This window comes from Ursus americanus, chromosome 1, assembly GCF_024610735.1.
Source record: "Ursus americanus isolate L20-20 chromosome 1, mUrsAme1.1.p, whole genome shotgun sequence".
NCBI classification, from domain to species: domain Eukaryota; kingdom Metazoa; phylum Chordata; class Mammalia; order Carnivora; family Ursidae; genus Ursus; species Ursus americanus.
This window is the reverse complement of record NC_142127.1, coordinates 47,955,713-47,979,691: the sequence shown is the minus strand read 5'-3', so window position 1 is coordinate 47,979,691 and position 23,979 is coordinate 47,955,713. Positions and strand designations below refer to the sequence as shown.

Sequence of the window (23,979 nt, the reverse complement as noted above, 5' to 3'; positions counted from 1 at the left end):
GCGCGCGTGCGTGGCAGCGCTTCCGGTCCCGGTCCCGGTCCCGGTCCCGGCACGATCAGTCTCCTGGAGTTCCCGGACACCGCTGGGGGAATCGTCCGTCGACTTCAGGGCAGGCCGGGGCTGCCGCGGTCTCTCAGAAGCCCGAGACCGGCGCGGGATACCCTTGAGGCGGGTCGAAAGCTGGCCGAAGACTCCGCCCGCTGCTGGAGCTGGAAGGAAAGCAGGAACAGCTTGGGCTAGGTGTGCCCTTCGCTCCCTGCCTCCCCAGCCCGGCTCTGGCCAGTGGAGCTGGAAAAGGAGTGGGGTCGGGGTGGGGTTGGGGGGAAATGGGGGAAGATGCAGGTTAAATGAGTTTCTCTGCAGATCCATGTGCCGTTAAATCCGGCGAACTCACACTTTAAAAAAAAATGAAGAAATTAAGGCTTAAGGAACTAGAAAGTCGCCTGCAACAGGTGGATGGATTCGAAAAGCCCAAGCTGCTTCTAGAACAGTATCCAACCAGGCCGCACATTGCAGGTAGGGCGGCTGGTGACCACGTCTTTGCTTCCCCGGGTTTGTCCTATCTACTTACTCCATAATGAAAATAGAACAGTTATTTGAATACAAAGAACGTCTAGAGGAATTCTGCACTGAGATTACATAATCATGCTAGGGCTTTCTTGACACCGCAGCTAAAGACAGCCCCCACCCCCGCCGCTTTATTGTTTTACTGCTTGCTTTCCTGCATACCTCTTAACACTGTCAGACATCATTTTAATGTGTTTCTCTCATTACACTATAAATTCCTTGAAGGCAAAGAATTTGTCGGTCGTGTGTTCACATAATTCTGTGTTTAGAAGAGTTCCTGCTACTAGTTAGGAGCTTAGTATACATTTGCTAAATAAGGATCAATTTTCTATTGCAAAGAATTGCAAGTGCAAGGATTCCTGTGCTATGCTCCTCCCTAGAATGAATACTAGAGTTGGCAGCCAAAAGACTGCGTTTAACAAATCCAGAATAGGTGCTATAAAGATGAAGATGCGTTTCAGTTTTTAATGATCTGAGAGTCATCAGTGTTGCTTGATGCAAGAGATTGATACTGGGAGTACAGGAGACAACACAGGAAAAACCATTCATATTTGGTAAATGTATTGCCAAAGTCATTGAGGAGTCTTGGGAGAATTAATTTGGGAATCCCTCCCAGCTTCAACATAGTTCTGTTTCTAAGCAGCCAATGAAAGTATTTACCTGCACTTAACACCAGCATATTGTCATAATTCCAACCAAAAACTGGCACAAAACTCTGTCTGAGTTAAGACCTGTTTTCTCAATTTAGATGACTTCTTTAGTGTATTCTGACTATAGGGTTTCTTAGTGAAGTCTAATTTTTTTAAAAATCCGTTGTTCATACTCAGGGTGTAACATGCACATACATGGATGTGCTAATTCTTTGAGATACCAGGTTTGAAGTCACTAACACCTGCAGCAGTAATTGGGATAGCAGTCAGACTGAGATATCCCTCTAATTGTGTGGATTTTTCTTTTAAGATTTTATTTTTAAGTAATCTCTACACCCAGTGTGGGGCCGGAACTCACAACCCTGAGATCGAGAGTCGCATGCTCCACCAGCTGAGCCAGCCAGGTGCCCCTAATTGTGTTTTTGATAAAACCTCTGGGTACTAGGGCATCAGTGATGGCCAGTAGTTCTTGCTGGTTCACATATCCACAGGGAGAGATGAGTGGTTTAATTCATGCTTAACTTTTAGTATATATCCCAGACCTTTGTGTATTTGAAAGAAAGAACCCTTTCTGATCTCAGCAGCTTCTGCTCTGCTCCTCGGTTCTCATTAGATTATGAATATATGTATCTGTAGATCACATGTGTCTAAAGGCTGTGTTGTGGATATAGGACTTTTCCCATTCTAGCTTGCAGTTAGGGTGCCTGTGTTCTGGTGACAAACTTGTCAAAAAGTTCTGGGCTATTTTAATGTTAATGTTTGTTCAATATTAGTGGTTCCCAGACTTATAGATGTCACAGATCAGTAAAATTTTAAAACAGTTTTGGGAGACTGACTGATACAGGGTTGCCAAGTTTATATTTTGACAAGGAAAGATATTTTTAAAACGTATTTACTCTTAACCATCCTTGCAAAAATATTTCAACATCAAAGAAAGAACTGGTGTATAGGGTGTGTGGCAATATTTTGAGCAGGCTGAGGAAAAAACATTTTAACCTTATTTTTCTCATTTTATTTCAAAATTTTTGTCATTCTTGGCATTGTCACCAGAGTAGTTTTTGGGAACCACTGGTGTGTGTTATTGTTCCTTCTGGGGCCTCTTACTACATACCAAAATATTATACATTGTTTTTTTTTTTTTTTTTAATAATCTGGAACACCATGTCGGGAGGGAATAATGCAAGACAAGAAATTGCATTAGTCATTTACATGAATTGGATTTTGGTCATCAACTTGCTCTTATTCCCTAATATGTTTTTTGATCTTTTAGCATGTATGCTCTATACAATCCATAATACATATGATGACATTGAAAATAAAGTGGTTGCAGATCTAGGATGTGGTTGTGGAGTTCTTAGCATCGGAACTGCAATGTTAGGAGCGGGGTAGGTGATCCTGTATATAATGTTTGGGTATAGGGTGGCCGGAATAAGAAACTAAAAATAGGATTAACTAAATTAGATTTATGGGACTCTACAGTATGAGATGAGGGGAGCGAGAATCTGATACTGAGTACATTTTGAATGAGCAGAACGGTAAAACAAAAAACAAAAGTGTAACAGCAGCTATCAGATGCCTCCCTTTTATATACACCTGAATTTCCAACCCCTGCCAGGTTGGGAAATCATGCCGTTGCAAGGCAACACTCACTTTCACTTTGCCAGTTGGGTTAAAAAGGTATATGGTTTGATTTTGTTATTGTTTTGCTTTGGGAGCTATAAATAGTCATTCTTTGTGTGTGTTCTGTATTTATAGGTTGTGTGTTGGATTTGACATAGATGAAGATGCGTTGGAAGTATTTAATAGGAATGTGGAAGAGTTTGAGTTAACAAATGTTGACATGGTTCAATGTGATGTGTGCTCATTATCTAACAGAATGTCCAAGTCATTTGATACAGTAATTATGAATCCTCCCTTTGGGACCAAAAATAATAAAGGTTAGTAAAAATTCACCTGTACTAATATATGTGTAGCAAAGCAAGTTTTAAAAGTCACTTTCTTATTGTTTGGGTTAAATGATTTTATCACTGTTCGTTAAATACAGTCTTTTAGCTGTGTAACTACTACAATTTCAGTTTGTTTAATGAATGTCTAGGAAACTGAATTTTTCAATCTTTGTTTTCACCTATTTGTACTAAGCGAATAGTCTTTATTAATTTACTATTTATACTTTGCTTTCAAGAATGATTTACCTAACCCTTATGATTATAATTCTGTAAAGGATTTTATACTTTTAGAACCTCTTTTTAATGCCTTAACACAATGAGGATTTCAACATGTGTTCATCAGTAATAGTGACCGACTGTGGCTATTTATCCTGTGTATGCTATAGGCAAGGAGGATTAAAAAGTCTGTGAGAGGAAGACATGAATAGCCTGTTTTTTTAAAGATATATTTATTTGAGTGTGAGCTAGTGAGGGAGGGTGGGAGAGGGGCAGAGGGAGAAGCAGACTCCCTTGGCGGGGGGGGGGGGGCGCACTGGCCATGGCTCCATCCCTGGACCTGGGGGATCATGACCTGAGCCTAAGACAGACACTTAACTAAGCCACTTAGGCACCCCAAAGTGATGAACAGTTTAAAGAGTTATCCCTCCTTGGGGCACCTGGGTGGCTCAGTCGTTAAGTGTCTGCCTTCGGCTCAGGGCATGATCCCGGAGTTCTGGGATCGGGCCCCACATCAGGCTACTCCGCTGGGAGCCTGCTTCTTCTCCCACTCCCCCTGCTTGTGTTCCCTCTCTCGCTGACTGTCTTTCTCTGTCAAATAAATAAAATCTTAAAAAAAAAAAAAAAGAGTTACCCCTCCAGCTCCTGCCTGATTCTGATTACTACTCTTTCTCTTCTCCCTTGAAAGAGTTGTTAATTTGGAACATTAAAATTTTTACTTTAGCCTTATTTAAAGAAGATAGTATAATTCTGTTTCATTTTATCAGCCTTAAAAGATACATATTTTACTTTTCTTTTTATTTATTTGAGATAGAGCATGAACTGGGGGAGGAGAGCAGGAGAGGGAGGAGAAGCAGGTTCCCTGCTGAGCAGGGACCCCAATTCAATGCAGAACTCAATCCCAGGATCCTGGGATCATGACATGAGCCAAAGGCAGACGCTTAACCGATTGAGCCACCCAGGCTCACCCTATATTTTACTTTTTTGTACCTTGTCTCTTTTCAGGAAGAATTTGAAGTGTCTGTTTTGGAATTTGGGAAAGAAAGTTTTTAAATACCTGGTAGTCATTTAATCTTGTTTTGATTAACAGGTATATAAAGCAAATATGAGCTTTTTCTACTCTTAACAGGGACAGATATGGCATTTCTGAAGACTGCTTTGGAAATGGCAAGAACAGCAGTATACTCTTTACACAAGTCCTCCACTAGAGATGTAAGTTCGAATCATCATGATATTGTTACTTCAAAATTCATGACAGTATTTTAAGGATTTGTGGTGTATACTAATATCAGGGTATCTCTTTCTCCTGAACCTTTTAAACATCTGGCACTTAGAAACAATTTTCCCATTAACTAGCTAGCATTTGTGATTAGTTTTCTTCCAACCTATATAACTTCTTCGTCAAAGATTTGCTCAGGCAGGAACTGTTACCAGGAGAGACTGTAATTCAGTAGAGAAGTGTGGTATAGCTAAGGTTACAGTATGTCCTAGTTTGCCTAACTCCTGGTAGTCCCATCGTCCCTTTATGTACATAAGGGAGGCAGTAAGACCTGATTTTTAAGAACACTGAGACTGAAGCTAAACTGATCTGAGTTCAGAATCTCCCTCTTTCATTATTCTTGCCAGCAATATAACATATGGGAGTGTAGAAGATATATTCCAGAAAATTGGGTGTATTTTTGTCAATACAACAGTGATTAAGGACAAGGACTACAGAGCCACACTACGTAGGTTCAAATCCAAACTACCACTTCCCTGTGTTATCTTGGTCGAGGTATTTGAGTTCAGCCCATCACCTATACTGTACTTTTATATTGAAATGGCTTGGTTTCTTATTTTCAAAATACTACTAAACCAGTTGAAAATATGTTAAGAGTCTACATTCTAATGATATTTTAGAAGCTTAAAAACTTAATATGAAGTATTAGCAAAAAAGCAATTCTCAAAAAATTATTTTAAAAATCAGCTCACATTAACATGTTGTTATCTTCAGCATATTCAAAAGAAAGCTACAGAATGGAAAATCAAGATAGATATTATTGCAGGTAAGATAATTTTTAAGTTTCTCACAAAATATATCTAAACCCTAATTACTTAAGGTCAATAATACGTTAGCTCAACCAGAATTTTATAGGTGCTAAGAAAAGATGTATAGAATATGTTTTCAGGGGCATCTTGGTGGCTCAGTCAGTTAAGCAGCTGCCTTTGGCTCAAGTCATGATCCCAGGGTCCTGGGATCAAGCCCCTTGTCCCCTTCTCCCTCTGTCTCTCCCCACAGCTTGTGTGCTCTCTCAAATAAATAAAATCTTTTAAAAGAAAAAAAAAAACCCACGTTTTCAGTTTGGCATAATGTGAGGGGTTGGTAATGGGTTGGAAATGAAGTAAAGATAGGATATCTATGTCGGGGCACCTGGGTGGCACAGTCGTTAAGCGTCTGCCTTCGGCTTAGGGTGTGATCCCAGCGTTCTGGGATTGAGCCCCACATCAGGCTCCTCTGCTGGGAACCTGCTTCTTCCTCTCCCACTCCCCCTGCTTGTGTTCCCTCTCTCGCTGGCTGTCTCTGTCAAATAAATAAATAAAATCTTTAAAAAAAAATGATATCAATGTCTGCCTAAGACTGTCCCAATTTATGCATTTTGCTGAAAATTCCTAATAGCACCCAACTATTTGGTCACTTCAGGCTCAGACAGAAAAACATAGAGCATCACAGTGATATAACAGCTTGGGCTTGGAGTGGGTCAGACCTGTTTGAAATCCATTCATGGAAAATACCACCAAATCATGCCTGATTACCTTTTCATTTCAATTTTCAAATTGTCCCTTGAGTCAGAGAACATGAAGCTTTTTTCTTTTAGTGGGGGCTAGGATATAATCATCCACACTGTAAATAAATGTTGGATGCATTTTTATTAGCAAATTGGGTAATATTCACAAACATCAAAATGGGAAAAACATATACTTAGAAGCTAATGATAATCCAAGTAATTCTGAAGGCTGAAGTAAGAGTACAATAAGGGGGAAATGTTCTTTATTTGATAATAAACTGACTAGGATTAGCACTGTGGTGTTAACCATATAGCTAGTCCTATTCGTAATTAGTAATGTAATGTGGAAGTCTACCAGTCCTCTTATTTATCCAGGATTGTCATTCCTTACCTAGCTTAAGGTATTATAACATGGTAACCTGGAGCACCTCAGAACAATTCCAAGTATCCCAAGCCAGTGCCTTGCTACTCCAGATGTGTCCTCAGACCATTAGTATTGACATCCTTTGGGAGATAGACTTGCAGAATTTCAGGCTCCACCCAGACTTACTGAATTGTAATATGCATTTTAAAAAGATTTATTTGAAGGTGATTTGATTACACATTAAAATTTGAGAGCTATAACCTATAGAGAATTTATGTTGCAAAATATGAAGGATAGGCAGTCTATTGCCATCTCTCTGAAGCTGATGGGTAAGTGTGGAGAACCTACATTATTTCTTAGAATAAGAAAAATGTATTTTCACTTGAGAGCTTAATAGGAAAGTAATTAGCTACTTACTATCAATACTAAAATCCAAATTTTAAAAACAAGCATGATTATTATGATTGCTAGCCATATATTATTAAGAAATTAGAAAGGTACTATCATCTTCTGTCCAACTATTATCCTTTCAAATTCTTCCCCATAACCTCAAATTTTGGCATAAATGACCAAAATAGCAGAAATGCCAACCTCAGTTAGCCATGGTTAATCTTGGGAATATATCAAGTCAGTCTTTGGATAAGTTAAAGTGACAGGTCTGAAGTGTTCCGCTTACCAGGGTTAAGTACTTCCTTAATTTTGTTTTAATTTACATATGTATATGTATGTAAGTGATTTTTGTATATAGCAAATGAATTTTTATACTTAGATGGCTTTTGTTTTATAGAGCTGCGATATGACCTGCCAGCATCATACAAATTTCATAAAAAGAAATCAGTAAGTCTCTTGATTCTGGCTTACCTACATTCAGTACTGAAGAACTTTTCAATAAGTAATTATTTGCAATGTTATGAAGTTGCCTGAGTAAATATAGAAAACTAGCCTAGGATATAAAATAATTATCGACGGGGATAACAGCCAATATTCTGGTTTAAGATATTCTTTCTCAAATGCTTTAGGCACAAAAATAAAAAACTAAGTTTTTGCTCTTTTTATATAGTAGATATTTTATTAGTTTGTACTAATACATTTTCATATTACAAAGGCAATTTAGTGGAAGAGTCTTTTGATATTTGAATAATTTGAAATAACACAAACAGAACTATACATTAAAAAAAATCTTCATTTGGATAACAAAAAAAGACAAGTTAAACAACAAAAAATTTTCCTTTCTTACAGGTTGATATTGAAGTGGATCTAATTCGGTTTTCTTTTTAAAAGCCTCTAAAGACAAAAGCAGCTTAAAACCTAATTAAGATGAATAAAAATTTTGTTTACTAAACTACTGGTCTCCAGCACCGTTTTCTGTTTTCTGTTGTTTTGGTGTAGGTTCTTCTTCTTTGTCTGTTTCTTCTCTTGCTCTCTTTACTAGTCCTATACAATAACAGAATTTTTATTAAGTTCACTTTATAAGCATTACTCTTTTAATACTGAGCATAATTAAAAATAATTGTTTAAAAAGCAACAACTTCCTGGGGCGCCTCGGTGGCTCAGTTTCATTAAGTGTCTGCCTGAGGCTCAGGTCATGATCCCAGGCTCCCTGCTCAGTGGTGAGTCTGCTGCTCCTTCTGCCTCTGCCCACCCTCCACTCATGTTCTCTCTCCTTCTCTCTCAAATAAAATCTTTTTTTAAAAAAAGCAACAACTTCCCAACACCAATGAGAAGGCTTTTCTTTAGTACAGATCTTCTGCTCTCTAAGCTTAGCTTCCAAACATCTTGTTTTCCACTTGTAACACGGGATAACTTGTGTAAATCACAGTCCAAGAATGTCACTTATACAGAAGGTGAAAAACCACACTGCTCTTCTTCCCCACAAATAATTTCTCTTGAAGGTACCAAAGGACTTAGAAAAACTTACCAGATGCACCATTTTGATCATGTTCCTCATCACTATCAAATTTAGTTTTCTTGCCCTGAAACTGTACTTTTCCTTTAGCAGACCCAGTCTGGGCAGCTTTATTTCCCTTTCCTTTTCCTTTAAATCTGCGACCTATAGAAACATAATTGAGAAATCCATAAGAAATGTTTTAAATCTCTTGTCATAGTCTCTGAACAAGCAAATGAGTTAAAATAACCAATGGTCAAAGACAAATCAGAACTAATGACCTTTTGACTTCCATTTGTTTAGAGATTCTTGTTGATCTTCTATGATTTTTTTCAGTGCTTCCTTTTCCACATCTCCTTCTAGTACTTCCCACGTCACTTCTTTGTTCCTTAATTGTAGGTTACCATTATTTGCATCTTTGGCTTTATCCAGTGCTTCCTTAGCTTTTTCTTTAAAAAGAATTATCCCCTATACCAAAGACAGACAATGAAAGCCACACCCTTAAGGGTTTTTTTAGTTCCATAGTTAATTCCTTTGCTCAAAAATTTTTCCTACTTTGCAAATCTTCTCTGCCATTATCAACTTCAGTGAATTATAACTGAACTTCAGGAAGTTACCACAAAGTTTGCAGCCACTAATACCAACAGTTATTCATAGCATAATTCAGAAAATATCAGACATTACATCCATGATGGCAATAACAAAATGGAAAGTAAATGACCAAATTCATTTACTTCATAAACACATTAATAAAAAAATTGTTTCTACTAATGTTTTCTTCTAAAAGTTAAGTTTCTATGGATTTTTAAACTGATTGCTAAAAAGCATTTGAATGTTTCCAAACCTCTTTTGCTCCTCTGACAAAGTCTATCCATTTTATTTCGCCATGACTTGAGAAAAGGATGTGCAAATCTTCTCTACAGGTCTGATCATCTAAGTCTCCTGAAAATTTCAGCAAGCAGCCAATCTTTTCTTCTAGAGATTTCTATAAAAACATACAAAGCAATAAAAAAGTTTCTTAAAAGCAACCACAAAGCAGAAATGGCTTAAGCCCCTCTATACCTAATACATGGAAAAAGCTAGAAACTTTTAAATGCTATTTTAAAGTAGTTTAACAGTTAGTGCATTTTCCTATGTCATCCCTTGTTCTGCAATGGCTTCTGATTTTAACTTATTTAATTTCTTCAACAAGTAATATTTACTTAGCTATGTATTAGTTATTATATAAATCTAATTACTAAGTTTTTTCTCTGGATAGGTAATGATTTTAGGCAGTATTATTGGGCTACGACTTTAGTGCAATGACAACTATAGACTTACATATTTGCTTCAAAAAGTCCTCACTTTTTATTCTCATAAATTTGAAATATAGCTTTGGATATCAATAATATATACTTGCCATTTCAGCATCTTCTGCTAACTTTTGTTTTTCTTCTTGCTCTCTACAAAAGAAATGTTAATTAGAATGTTTCCATTTACTGAATGAGAAAATTAAATCCTGATAAAGTTAACCTTGATCATGATCACACACTGCTTACTAAGCAAAGCCAATCGTTAGGTTTTCTGATTGCTCATGGCTAGAGTGCAACACAATGTGGCCCCCAGATTATCAAGGCAGCTTAAGATCTTAATGTTTCACTAACAAAAGAAAAGCCTACTGCTACTTATTTCAAAACTCATCATCAAGTTCCACTTCCCAGAACCACTAACTCTCTCCCTGTTAAAGCTTTAAGGAATTAAAACGACTGGCTCAACGTACTTACTGTTTAGCTCGTAATTTAGCTTCCACTTTATTTTGCTTTCTTTCTTCATTTTTCTTTGCAAAGTAATCTTCCCTAAAGAACAAAACACAGGGGCTGAGTTCTTGAGAACAAAAATAAGATTGCAAATTATTTTGAATGATTTCAGCACAGGAAAGAATATTACACTATCAACATAATTACCTAAAAATTCAAAAGATGCCAAGGAAATTATTTATTTTAGTAACAGCTTTACTAAAAAACAATTCACATTTCATAGAATATATACCTTTTAAAAGGTGTACTGCACAACCATCACTACTATCTAATTTCAGAACAAAAAGAAACCTGATGTCCATACCAATCTCATTGATTTTATCTTTCATGTATAGGAAAAAAAAGTAAACCAGGATTTATGTGAATAACTTTTCGTAGAATTTTCTACAGTGTTATTTTCACAAAAGGAGAAAATTCTACAATCTCTGAAACCCAAGAATATGAGCAATTATGAAAATCACGTTAAAAAATACTTTTGAGGGTTAACCTTAATTATGTGATTCATCACAGTACATCTTTAAGTCTCAGGTTTAGTACATGGCACTCAGAAGATTATATAACGCGAGTACGGGACAATGGCCTAAATTTCTCAAAAAAAAAAAAATGCTCTGGTTTGTTCTAATTTTTGACACATACACACACATTAAAGAACGTGGTCCAAATCTATATTAAATAATCCTTTGTACTAAACAAATACAGGTATATATAGACTATGAGAAATAACGACAGACTGGAAATTGGACAGGGATTGATTCTCAAACCACACAAAAGCCCAAATTTTACTATCTAACTTGATCTTATGTATTAGATGCAAACCCCCCCCCCCAAACTTAACTTTCATTAACTGTTAACAGTAAAAAGGTATTAAAAAACACTTCCTTAAGGTCTCAAAGGACCAGCAGTTTCCACTGAGCAAATTTCAAGTGTTCATCAAAGAATGCTCAAGGATTCTAAAAATACTGTCCTTACAGGGGATGCTATTCAGATTCTGTATCCTAGTGTGTCAATTCCATATAACTAAGTGGCCAAAAGAAACATCAACATAAAGACTTACTTGAAAAGTATGAGCAGGTCTGTGTCTTTATACTTCTGGCCAGGGGTGTCAACAAACTTCTTAGCAGATTCAATACTATCAAACACAGCAAATATTGATCCCTATTAAAAGGGGAAGAAAACTCTTTTTAAAAATGTCCCTTATATTTTTCAACTAGAAAAAGCTGTGACATCATACAGAAAAGTCTGTAACATCATACAACCATACCTTAAATGCTTTGTGTAATGTTCTTCTCATCTGAATATTTAGTACTTGACCTTTATCTTCTAACCATTCTTTTATGTCATCAAGGGTTGCATCAGTTGGGAAGCCTTTCTGTGAAGAATAGAAAAGAAATGCATGAATGCGTTTTCAGGTAAACAATTTATCAGAAATTCTGATTCATTTTGTCTTGAAACCAAGCCAGGATATACACATCTATCTATATCTATCTCTCTCTGTCTCTGAAATGTTTAACAGCGCTGGCTAAGAGCTGAGCCACTGTTCTCTAGTGCAATGTAAGTGACTTATTTGGAATTTGCTTCAAAATAATCTATTTGGGGGGCGCCTGGGTGGCTCAGTCAGTTAGACACCTACCTTCGGCTCAGGTCATGATCCTGGGATCCGGGGAATCTCTCTCTCTGCCCCTCCTCCTGCTCCTCTCTCTCTCGCTCATTCTCTCAAGTATCACTCTCTCCCTCAAATAAATAAATAAAATCTTCAAAATAATCCACTTGGGGGAGAGATAAAACTATATCAATCATGTGTTAACTGTTGAAGTTGGATAGTGGTACATTATATAGTCAATCTACTTTTGTATGTCTTAAATTTTCCTGAATGAAAAAAATCTTAAAAAAGTCATGAGCTAAAGAAAATTACCATCAAGTTTAGCTATTGACAAATAAGTTGATAAGCACTGGGTGCTTACAATATGCCCAAGATTTTGTACAATGTTATACAGGTTTTCCCATTAATTCTCACAAAAGTTCTATAAAATAAAAAAATATGATCTCCATTTATGAAGATAAGGCTTAGCCAGGTTAAGAACACTGCTCAAGAATACACAGTAAGTGGGGCGCCTGGGTGGCACAGGAGTTAAGCGTCTGCCTTCGGCTCAGGGCGTGATCCCGGTGTTCTGGGATCGAGCCCCACATCAGGCTCCTCCTCTATGAGCCTGATTCTTCCTCTCCCACTCCCCCTGCTTGTGTTCCCTCTCTCGCTGGCTGTCTCTATCTCTGTCGAATAAATAAATAAAATCTTTAAAAAAAAAAAAAAAAGAATACACAGTAAGTGGTAAAGCTATGATTCCTGAGTCCTTATTCTTATCCACTCTACAACTTTTCTAAATAAGATATTTAAGATATAATAAAATGTGTTAAAGGCCCACTTACAATATAAACAGATCTGTTTTTTACATCATTCTTATATTCATCAGTCACTTCAGGGAGGGGTTTGCTTGGAGATCTTCTGATTTTAGTTTTATCTTCACTTATTTCCATGAGTTCAGCCTTTGATTTGCTCAGTGCCTCCACTATTATATTAAAGTCTGTTGTTAGACGGTTTAACCTGAAGAATATATATAAAAGCATTGTAAAACTTAGTGGTAGCACCTGTTTACAGAAAAATCTAAAGATGATTTAAAAAAGGTTTTTACTGGGGTGCCTGGGTGGCTCAGTTGGTTAAGAATCTGACTCTTGATCTCAGCTCACGTCTTGATGTCAGGGTTGTGAGTTCAGGCCCTGTACTGGGCTCCACACCCAGTGTGGAGCCTACTTAAAAAATAATAATAAATAAAATAAGATAAAATAATAAAAAAAGTTTTTACCTATTGAATTTTATCATTATCTCCAAAGGTACCCAGCCTTCATCCAGTTTGATCTGTTCCTTTAAAAATTTGTCTCGTGGCAAATTGAAGTCACCAAAATAATACTGCAAGATAATAACATTATATTTCAGAGCACTGTACAATACTGACTCCACTCCTGGAGTTTTTAATTACCATTACATCACCATGTTCTATTCTTTAAAAAATACATACAATAAACATTTTCTCCTAAATACATGATAACAAAACATTTATAATACAAATTTGCAGAAAGATAAAACTAAAAATTGATTACTGAAACAATGTAATTAGCAGATATGTCAATAGACTATCAAGTCTTAAAATAAAAACACAGTTAAGGATTTAGTATGTGAAAAGCCTCTTGTTTCAAATCAGTGTGTAAAGAAGAGACTGTTAAAAGAACTGGAATACACTGATTAATAACTCTTAATTTTTACAAACTAAAAAAACAGGTGAGCGTTTATCTAATTCAAGCATAGAGGCACTCTCAGTATAACAGCAAAAAAGACAAAAACAAAAAAAACTATACACGAAAAGACTCAGGTGTGACTACTTGGAATCCCAAAAGTAACATAAAAAGTAAAAGACAAATAATGAAGTTTGTTGATAATTCTTATAAATCAAGGGAGAAGAAAAAAAACCCTGGAAACCCAAATAGAAAAATGGGTAAAGGACATCAAAAAAAATTACTAAAAATAAGAAGAAATGCAACTTAAAGCAATGAAATAGCATTTTCACCTAACAAACTGGCCAAAATTCTAAAAACAAGAATACCTAGTATTGGACTGAACACAGAGAAATGGTCATGCAGAGGGAGATGTAAACTGGCAATAAGTACCAAAGGTTTTTAAAAACGTGCTTAACCCGAGCCGGTCCATCTCTTTCTAATGAATTTTATCTTAAATCAGTAAACATGTTTACTAAGATTTTTATATATATATATATATATATATATATATATATATATATATATATACACACACACACACACACACACACACCAAAAGTAAGATTTATTTATATATATAAGATTTATATATAATAAAATTACTAAGATTTATATATATATATATGATTTATATATAAAGATATTCATCATGAATTAGACAGCCACATGCAGAAGAATGAAACTGAACCATTTTCTTACACCATACACAAAAACAGACTCAAAATGGATGAAAAGACCTAAATGTGAGACAGGAATCATCAAAATCCTAGAGAACAAAAGCAGCAACCTCCGTGACTTCGGCCACAGCAACTTCTTGTTAGACACATCTCCAAAGGCAAGGGAAATAAAGGCAAATATGAACTATTGGGACTTCATCAAGATAAAAAGCTTTTGCACAGCAAAGGAAACAGTCGACAAAACCAAAAGACTACTGAAAGAATGGGAGAAGATATTTGCAAATGTCTTATCAGATAAAGGGCTAGTATCCAAAATCCATAAAGAACTTACCAAACTCAACACCCGAAGAACAAATAATCCAATCAAGAAATGGGCAGAAGACATGAACTGATATTTCTCCAAGAAGACATCCAAATGGCCAACAGACACATGAAAAAGTGCTCAACATCACTCATCATCAGGGAAATGCAAATCAAAACCACAATGAGATACCACCTCAAACCAGTCAGAATGGCTAAAATTAACAGGTCAGGAAAGGACAGATATTGACGAGAAAGAAAGAAACAAACAAGGGTGTGGAGAAAGGGGAATCCTCTTACACCCTTGGTGGGAATGCAAGCTGGTGCAGCCACTCTGGAAAACAGTATGGAGGTTCCTCAAAAAGTTGAAAACAGAGCTACCTTCCGACCCAGCAACTGCATTACTACGTATTTACGGCAAAGACAGAAATGTGATCCAAAGGGGCACCTGCACCCCAATGTTTATAGCAGCAATGTCCACGATAACCAAACTATGGAAAGAGCCCAGATGTCCATCAACGGATGAAAGGATAAAGAAGATGTAGTATATTATATACAAGAGACTACTACTCAGCCATCAAAAATAATGAAATCTTGCCATTTGCAATCATGTGAATGGAACTAGAGGGTATTATTATGCTAAGTGGAATAAGTCAATCAGAGAAAGACAATTATCATATGATTTCACTCCTATGTGGAATTTAAGAAACAAAACAGAGAAGCATAGAGGAAGGAAGGGAAAAATAAAACAAAATGTAATCAGAGAGGGAGACAAACCAGAAGAGACTCTTAACCACAGGAAACAAACTGAAGGTTGCTGGAGGGATGGGGTAACTGGGTGAACATTAAGGAGGGCATATGAGTGTTATATACAACTGATGAATCACTGAACTCTGCCTCTGAAACTAATAATACACTATATGCTAATTAATTGAATTTATATTAAAAAAGAAACTAATTTTTTTAAAAAAGAGGAAAATGCTAATGTAAAATTGGATTAAACTTTTCTGTGTTACGCTGATCTTAAGGCCAAAGTAGGGAAACGGCCAATAAAAATAGTGATTTGCTGATTTTTAAAACGAAGGGGGGGGGGAGGAAGGGAAGAAAAGGAAAAGAAAAAGGAAAAAAAAAAAAAGAAAGGAAAGGAAAGGGAAAAGGAAAGAAACAAACTAACTGATCGTGGAACTGTTATAGCTAAAAAATTAGAAATATCCTACATATCAAATAGGGAATTGGGTAAATTACTGATGACATGAAACTTTACCCTCCCAAAATGCATCCCATGTTTGATGGGGGGAAAGGAAATAAAAATTATGTTAGTGTGAGCACTGACCACAAAGTGTGAAAGTGTCAAGCTTTTGACTTTGATTACTTCAGAAGGGCAGAATTTGAGAGGTGGCAGATTGTGGAAGGGACATTGTTAACTTTGTCTATATACAACTTTGTACTGTTCTAAATATTAAACTGAACAGTTTAGTAATTTTTCTTCCTATTATAATTAAATTAGTACAAAAAGTTGTAGCACAGGACATTTTAAATGGCAAAGTGTAACTTAAAAAAGTTCTGATAACTGCAAAAACCACTAAATAGTATGATCTGAAGTTCCTCAGTAAGAACAGAAAATATTAAGTGAGGAATTTCCCATGCAGCCCATTATTGACACTGTAAAGCTTCCACTTAAATACAATACCTAAGGTAAAAAAAAAAAAATGCTAAGATGACTGTGAAACATATACTCTGTTACAAATTATAATAGCCAAGAACTCAGCTTAATTAGGCAGAAAAATCTATTAGGACCTTCAAATAGATAAAGTGTTATTTAACAAGGGAAAGTACTTTACAAAAAATTTTATGTTCTCTTACTATGTGTTAGGAACTCTTCTGAATGTTTTACATTTTATTAACTAATGTAATCTTCACCAACAACCTTATGAGGACAGTTTTACTATTATCCTCAGTTTACAGAAGAGGAAACTAAGCAAAAAGGTAACACTAGTTTATAGTGTTACCTTTTGAAATGTTTGTAGGTCTTGGCTTTCATAAATTGGCTCCACTAACACAAAACTGTATACTATTATAAGTTCATCTAATTCTAAGAATCAAAGACAAACCAGATATTTAATACTTTACATGAAACGTTTAAAGGGTCAATACAGTGAAATTAAATGTTCCTTCTGTATTTAAGGCTCTACATTTCCTTTCAAAGAGCACATTTTTGCAGTTTAGTATCATAAGAATCATACCTCAATTTGATGACATATTTTGGCCTCAAGAGCAGCCATTTTTTCATTATCACCATTTTCGGCCATTGCAGCTATCTGTAAATTTTCCCAAATTGGCATAAATAGGTTATTATTTTTACATAACACTCAAGATTAGAAGAATGTTTTAAAATTATCAGTATCATATTGTTTTCTTAAAAATCAAGAATTTTTAATTTCACAGGTTCAGTTTCTCTAAATTCTCAAATCTCAACCAAAGAAAATGTTGGAATAAGTAATGGAAAATTGAAAAGCTATAGATAATCTGCAACCCTTTTCAGCAAATCACTGTTCCACCTCTATAACAAAGTAGTTATCTTCACTTAGCTGATCAACACGCTTTCTGCAAAAAATTCCATTCAGCTACTTACCATTTCCAGCTTTAAGCAGATCACCATCTGTCAGTATATTTCTATGCATCTCAGTCCTCTTTGGTATGGTTTGCATTTCTTTTAAAATTAGTCACTGACTTACCAAAAACTTGTTATCAGCAAAGATTAAGTACCATATAACTTTAGAATGAAAAAAATCAAATATAACCATCAGGATTAGATTAGATGCTGTATGTAAAGGAACATATGAAAATAATTTAAGAGTCTGGGGACACTAAAATAATGTTAAGCAGAGGTTCTGTTCCCTAATTCACCAATATATTGGTTAACCTTATAGCCAGTTTCTTGTTTTACATCCCTGACATTAGCGTTGCAGGAAAAAGTAAGGTTGTGAGATTGGTTTGCTAGGGATCACAAACCAAGTCTGATTTCAAATCACTTGCCTCCAGCGCTCTATTAAACCACCCAGTTAGTCACATTTACCAAAGTATATTCATAAGAACTATCTTTGGTACACTTCTTGGAAATCGCTTTATCAACTGTAACTCCTATGCAATAACCTGGACGCACACTGGAAGCTCCTGTAAGAGGGATTTGTATGATAGCATCCCACTACAAAATTTACTCAATCTTATGCACTGTTTTTCGACCATAACCTACGTTCCTAAATTGTTACCATGATCTAGGGCCCATTACAAAGCAAAGGGTGAATGAGATGAACTGTTTGGTCCGCACAAGACTTCTTTGGCCTACCCAATTTTGGAACTTCGTCTCTTGAGATACTTTTCCAGAGTGTACAACCAGAAGTGAAATATTACCTACACTGTCTCACTTCATACAGAATCCTTGACGCGAGTGAATAAGGGACACCAAAAACCCTAGAGAGTGACGCCAGAGAACACCTGCGGCCCCACCATTCCCCGACCTCCAGTTTGTCCCACGGGATCCAAGGAAGCCTCCGGCGATTAACTACCGCCAACCGCCTAAGAAACTTAACCAGAAGCCCGAAACGTCTGCCCCGGGAGACACCAGAAGGCAGTGGAGCTAGGAAGTCTTAGAGACGCAGAAGGGATGCGGGCAGCCTCCATTCGAAGGACCCGCCAGAGCTCAGTCCCAAGGCAACCATTGGCTCTCCTGGGCCCCAGCCTCGTGCGGAGAAAGCCCGGCTCCTGCATTCCTCTCAGAGACCAGGTCTGCACCCCGCCCCGGCCCGCGCCCCTCCGCTCCCAGCCCGGCGCGCCGCCTCGGGCTGCGGCCCACGCGGCGCTCGCCCGGAACCTGCGGACGGCGAGGAGTGGACGCACCCGCGTGAGACAACAAGGAAATGGAATGCGCCGTCGCCACTCAAAGCAGATCCTTTCGTACTTCGTCTCTTTAGCCACCGAGAGTTGCTCACCTTTAAGGTCCCGGTCCCACAAAGCCACGCCGCGCAAACACTAACAGCGACAACAACGTCTCGACTTCCCAGCGCCGCCGGCTGGCCTACCGCGCGTAAGGAAGATGGGGGCCGTCCCGGCAGCCCTCGCGGCCCGAGTGGGCGGGGCTTCGGGTAGCCAGGAGGCGGTACAGCTCTCGGAGCTTGCGCGCCGGCCGCGAACTCCCACGGCCCGCGGAATCCCGCCCTCACGCGGAGAAGGTCGGGTTCCAATGCCCCGCAGGGAGTTGGAGAGTGCTAGGTTAAGTATTTATTGTTAAGCGTTTCTAGACCGCATTTGCATCTCCAGTACTTACTTAGGCTTTTCGGCATATGAAGTATTTGGCTTTTTTTCAGAGTATACTTTTAAAAAAAATTGTTTTAATGATCCGTATGTATATGTAAACTACATCGTGTTGTGATAGTTCTCAAAATGGCAAGTGAAACTTTTTAAAAATCAGGGATTCGGGAATCTTAGAGTTGAGAAAACAATAGAGGCGTTTAAGAGCTGGGAATCTGGAATCTGATTGCCTGTGTTCAGATAACGGCTCACCTGTTTACAGGCTATGATGTAGGGCAAGCTACTAAACTTCTCTATCCTTTATGTAAAAAACGGGGCCAGTGATTACTACCACCTTCTTAATACAGTTGTTGAGCATTAAACGTGATACAACATATACCTTGCTGGGAACTGCATATAGTAGGAGAAGCAGATGATGTTAATTTAAAACAAAAAACGTGATTTTGGAAGACCAGAATGCCATCTAGTGCAGAAATCTACTGCCTCCGCTAGGGCCCTTTTCTATTAGTACACTTTTTGCACGATAATTTAGTCAATTGATTTAGAGGATTTTTTTCTTGTGGTAAGGTACTCTCCTATTTTTACCTCAGTTTTCTTGAAAATTTGAGGTGATATTGGTGAAATAGCCTTTTAAGTAATCTCAGGGCTTTTTGGCAGTCCCAAAATAGATCAAATGTATTTATTGGGGGGAAAATGCAGTTATAGATTCAATCCAGATTGCATCAAGCCGATGAGAAAAAATTGTTATACTCAGGTAATTTAAATTCAAACGAATCAGGTTCTCTTTTATTCACTCAACAAATGCTTGTCTAATCTCTACTTTCTGCCAGACTTAATTAAAAAGTTAATTTTCTTTTTGATCAAGTCAGTGAGAATATGGGTATTTAAAAAAAAACCACTTCAAATGTATGTCAAAGTACTCCCACTCATCCATTCAGCAAACTTTATTACTTACCTACTAATGTCTTGGTATGGAACTTAGCACTGGGAATTAAAAGAAGACCCACACCCTGCCTAGAGACAGGGGCACCTAAACAAATGTCACCGCTCATTTATGCCCTACAGTGTCTGGGTAGAACTGCGGATACATACAGTCTACTACCAGAAACCACACTTACTGAGAACATTTATTTAGTGTTCCCATTCGGTTTACTCTCCCTTTCCTCTTCCCTCCCCACCCCTCCTTCTCCCCTCCCCTCCCTCCCCACCTTCCCGCCCTCCTCACCCCCCCTCCTCCCTCTCCCCTTTCCCCTTCTCTTCCCTTCCTCCCGTCTCCCATCCCTCACCTCCCCTCTCTCTTCCCTGGGCCAAGCTTCACACAGCCACCACCTTTAGAGGGAAAATGGATTTCTGGCTGCACACCAGGTTGCTTCATCTTTTCAGATAAAGCACCGAGAAGACTTTCTCTCAGGCTGATATCCATCCCTTTCATAGCTTAACTTTATAGGATAACATACTAAAAGACTATCTCTCTGGGTATAAATTTAGTATAATCACTTTGGAGAGCAACTTGGTAATATCTGTTAAAGTGTATGATGTGTATAACTGATGGCTCCAAAGTCCACTCCTAAAAATATATTCTAGGGAAATTTTCACATCTATACACAATATAGCATGTGCAAGAATATTCATAGCTGAATGGTATGTAAATGCAAAGAATTGGAAATCAACTAAGCCTCCCCTAAAAAAGGATGGGTGACTAAACTGTGCTGCAATTAAAGAAAGAAAATAATAAACTATACAGTGATAAAAAAACAAACTAGATCTACATGCATTGACATTGATGAAATTCACAAACATAATGCTGACTTTAAAAAAACTTTTAGAAGAAATGTAAGTAGCATCCCCAGCCATTGTGGCAATGAAAAATCCCACCCACATTTCTAAACACTAGAAGGTGGTTACTGCTCCTCCTGTGCCCCCTTCCCCCCACTTTGAGAACAATTAATCTAAGATAATAGTATTATTCTATTTTGAGCATTTAGACTTTTTCTATTTGGAATTATTAGACCTCCAGGTAGAGATGTCAAGTAGACAATTGGTAAATCCATTTGGAACTTAGGGGAAAAGTAGAGTTGGAAATACAAATTTTGGAGTTACAAGCAAAAAGAAGATATTTAAAGTTACAGCATTGGATGAGCTCTCCCAGAGAGAGTATAGACAGTAAAGATAAGAGGGTGCAAGACTGAAACTCTAGCAATCCAATTTTTTAGATATTGGATAAAGGAAGAGAAGCCTGTACAGGAGCTAGAATAAGCACAGCCTGAGATGTTCTAGAAAAATATGGTGCCAGAGATGCTAAAAGAAGGAGATTGTTACAAGGACGGAGTAATTAACTAGTGAATTCTGCTGAGAAGGGCTGCAGCCTAACCACTTTTGTCATTATGGCCTGAACTATTACTTATCCCCCAATATCGGATCTCCCTTTACTCTATAATAATAAAATCGCCCCTGATTTTTAACCAAGTGCATGGCCAATCAGAAATAAAAACTACAGGGACACCTGGGTGGCTCAGTAGATTGAGCACCCAACTCTTGATTTTGGCTTGGGTCATAATCTCAGGGTCATGGCATCAAGCCCTACCCTGGGTTGTGCACTTAGCAGGGAATCCGCTTGGGATTCTCTCCCTCCGCACCTCTATTGCACCCCCCCTCCCCCCGCGCTTATGCACACTCCAGTGCGCTCTCTCTTTCTCACACCTGGCTGGCTCAGTCAGTAGAGCATGCAACTCTTGATCTCCGGGGTTGTACGTTTGAAGCCCACGTTGGATGTAGAGATTAAATTAAAATCTTAAAAAAAAGAAAGAAAAGTACAGTGATGAGCATTGAGTAATGTTTAGAATTGTTAAATCATTACATTGTACACCTAAAACTAATATAATACTGTATGTTAATTATACTTGAATTTTAAAAAATAAATTAAATTAAAAAAATTTTTAAATAGGGGTACCTGGGTGGCTCAGTTGGTTAAGTGTCTGCCTTCGGCTTAAGTCATGATGCCAGGATCCTGGGATAGAGTTCTGTGATGGGCTCCCTGTTCATTGAGGAGTCTGCTTCCCCCTCTACCCCTACCACACCTGGGCGCTCTCTGTCTCTCTTTCAAATAAATAAATTAAATCTTTAAAAAAATTATTTTTTTTAAATAAAAGCTACAGGGTGTCTGGGTGGCTCAGTCAGTTAAATGTGCACCTTTAACTCAGGTGGTGATCCTAGGGTCCTGGGATCCGGTCCTGCATTGGGCTCCCTGATCGGGGAGCCTGCTTCTCCCTCTGCCTGCCGCTTCCGCTGTTTGTGCTCTCTCTCCGTCAGATGAATAAATAAAATCTTTAAAAATTCTTTAAAAATAAAATAAAAGCTACATTTTTCCAGCCTCCTTTGCAGCTAAATAAGACCATGTCTGGCTAATGAGATGTGAAAGTGATGTGTGCAACTTCCACATCATTCTTTTTTTTTTTTTTAAGATTTTATTTATTTATTTGAGAGACAGTGAGAGCAAGCATGAGTTGGGGGAGGGGTAGAGGAAGAGGGAAATACAGACTCCCTACTGAGCAGGGAGCTCAACTCAGGGCTTGATCCCAGGACCCCTGAGATCATGACCTGAGCGGAAGGCAATGCTTAACTGACTGAGCCACCCAGGCACCCCAACTTCCAGGTCATTTGTAAAGAGAATGAATTTGTTCTCTACCCACTAGCTGGGTGTGGATGTGCACAACTGGACCAAGCAAATAAAAGCAACACCACAGATATGGCAAAGCAACAATAGAAGGAATCCAAGTCCCTGACAGCCTGGAGCTGTCATACCAGCTCTGATGGCCTCATAGAATGAAATTAGTATTCAAACTTGACTTTAATGAGAGACAGGGGCAAAAGAGGATGAAAACTTTCTTCAAGGCAGATGTGTCAATGTTTTAGCCTTTTGGTCAGAGTTAGTCAACAGATTTATCACTGAGCAGCAGAATACTCAAATAAATCAAAGCTCCCGAACAGAGCTCACCACTCTGAAGTTTGCTCGTACTAGATTTTTCTATTTTTTTGTGTGCAAGATGAATGTCAGAATGCCTAAAATTCAGAAGTCTAGTGCCTCCCGTAGAAGTGATTTTTTTCTGCCCTCTTGCTAATAGATGTTTGTGTGTATGACAGAATCTTGTATTGCCTTCATTGTAACAGATCACCAGAGTGTGAGGTTTTTGGAGGGATACCTGGAACTTGCCCCTAGATCTCCAATATCCCCCCAAGTTGTCTAATAAACTGTGAATAACCAAATTTTCGTGGGTCAATTTGCTACATTTGATGCAGTGAACATGTAATATAACATAAATTATTGGTGGATCTTCTATAAGAGGCAACACATGGAAGATGATAAAACAACTCAGGTTCTTTACTAAGACTTTGTCTAAAATAAAATATTTGTGACACATAAAGGGACAAGAAGGGGCCGTTTTGCAGGGTAAACTTAAAAATTGAATTATAACACACAAAGAGTAAAATACATGACTTTTAAGTGTATGGCTTCACAAATGAATAATACCTTGTAATCACCACCCACATTGAAACATAGAACATTTTCAGCACTCTAGAAAGTTCCTTCATGCTCTCCTTCCAGTCAATAGCCTCTTAAAAGTAACTATCATCGCTTAGCTTTGCCTGTTCTAGGAGGCAACATAACTGGAATCATGTTGTACACGCGGTGCATGAATATGCCACAATTTGTCCATTCTTCTGTTGATGGGCATTTGGCTATTATGAATAAAGCTGCTCTGCTCTTGTGCGTGTCTTTGGGTAGACGTTAGGTGTAGAACTAAGGGTGAAAAACATGGGTCACAGGGCAAGTGTGTGTTTAGTTTTGATATGCACTGCCAAATAGCTTTCCAAAGTGGTCCTATCATTTTCACATGAACCAACAATGTATCTGCTAAACATCCCAGGAAGCATACTGTCACTATTTTTAATTTTGGCCATTCTAACAATGGTGTGATGGTATCTCATTGTGCCTTTAGTTTGCATTTCCTTGGTGATTTACAACGTTCAGCACCTTTTTATGTGCTACTTTCCATTTGAACATCGTCCTCTGTGAAATGTCTATCCAAGTGTTTTGTTCATGTTTAAAATTATGTTATGTCTTTTTTAAAAAATGATCGTTTAAGAGTTTGTTTATATAATCCAGATACAAATCCTGTG

The 23,979-nt window shown here is 37.7% G+C and overlaps 2 protein-coding genes across 3 annotated transcripts; one reads left to right on the top strand and one right to left on the bottom strand.

Moving 5' to 3' along the window:
* The first annotated feature begins 25 nt into the window (after positions 1-25).
* METTL5 (methyltransferase 5, N6-adenosine) lies at positions 26-7,850 on the top strand. Of its 2 annotated transcripts, XM_045780152.2 has the most exons (8): positions 26-240; positions 364-516; positions 2,488-2,602; positions 2,973-3,154; positions 4,509-4,591; positions 5,373-5,424; positions 7,296-7,345; positions 7,748-7,850. In XM_045780152.2, the coding sequence occupies exons 2-8, from the start codon at positions 408-410 to the stop codon at positions 7,784-7,786; spliced, it is 630 nt and encodes a 209-aa protein (XP_045636108.1). In that variant the 5' UTR covers positions 26-240; positions 364-407; the 3' UTR covers positions 7,787-7,850. The 2 variants fall into 2 exon arrangements, with proteins under 2 accessions (XP_045636108.1, XP_087717430.1); XM_087861304.1 differs by having other exon boundaries at positions 7,296-7,850.
* SSB (small RNA binding exonuclease protection factor La) lies at positions 7,627-18,612 on the bottom strand. Its single transcript, XM_045780141.2, has 12 exons — positions 18,483-18,612; positions 16,737-16,811; positions 13,048-13,151; positions 12,614-12,788; positions 11,451-11,558; positions 11,244-11,344; positions 10,157-10,228; positions 9,793-9,835; positions 9,238-9,378; positions 8,675-8,861; positions 8,427-8,558; positions 7,627-7,942 (listed from the first exon to the last, which is right to left on the bottom strand). Exons 2-12 carry the CDS (start codon positions 16,800-16,802, stop codon positions 7,851-7,853), a joined length of 1,221 nt encoding a protein of 406 aa, XP_045636097.1. The 5' UTR covers positions 16,803-16,811; positions 18,483-18,612; the 3' UTR covers positions 7,627-7,850.
* Positions 18,613-23,979: the final 5,367 nt, after the last annotated feature.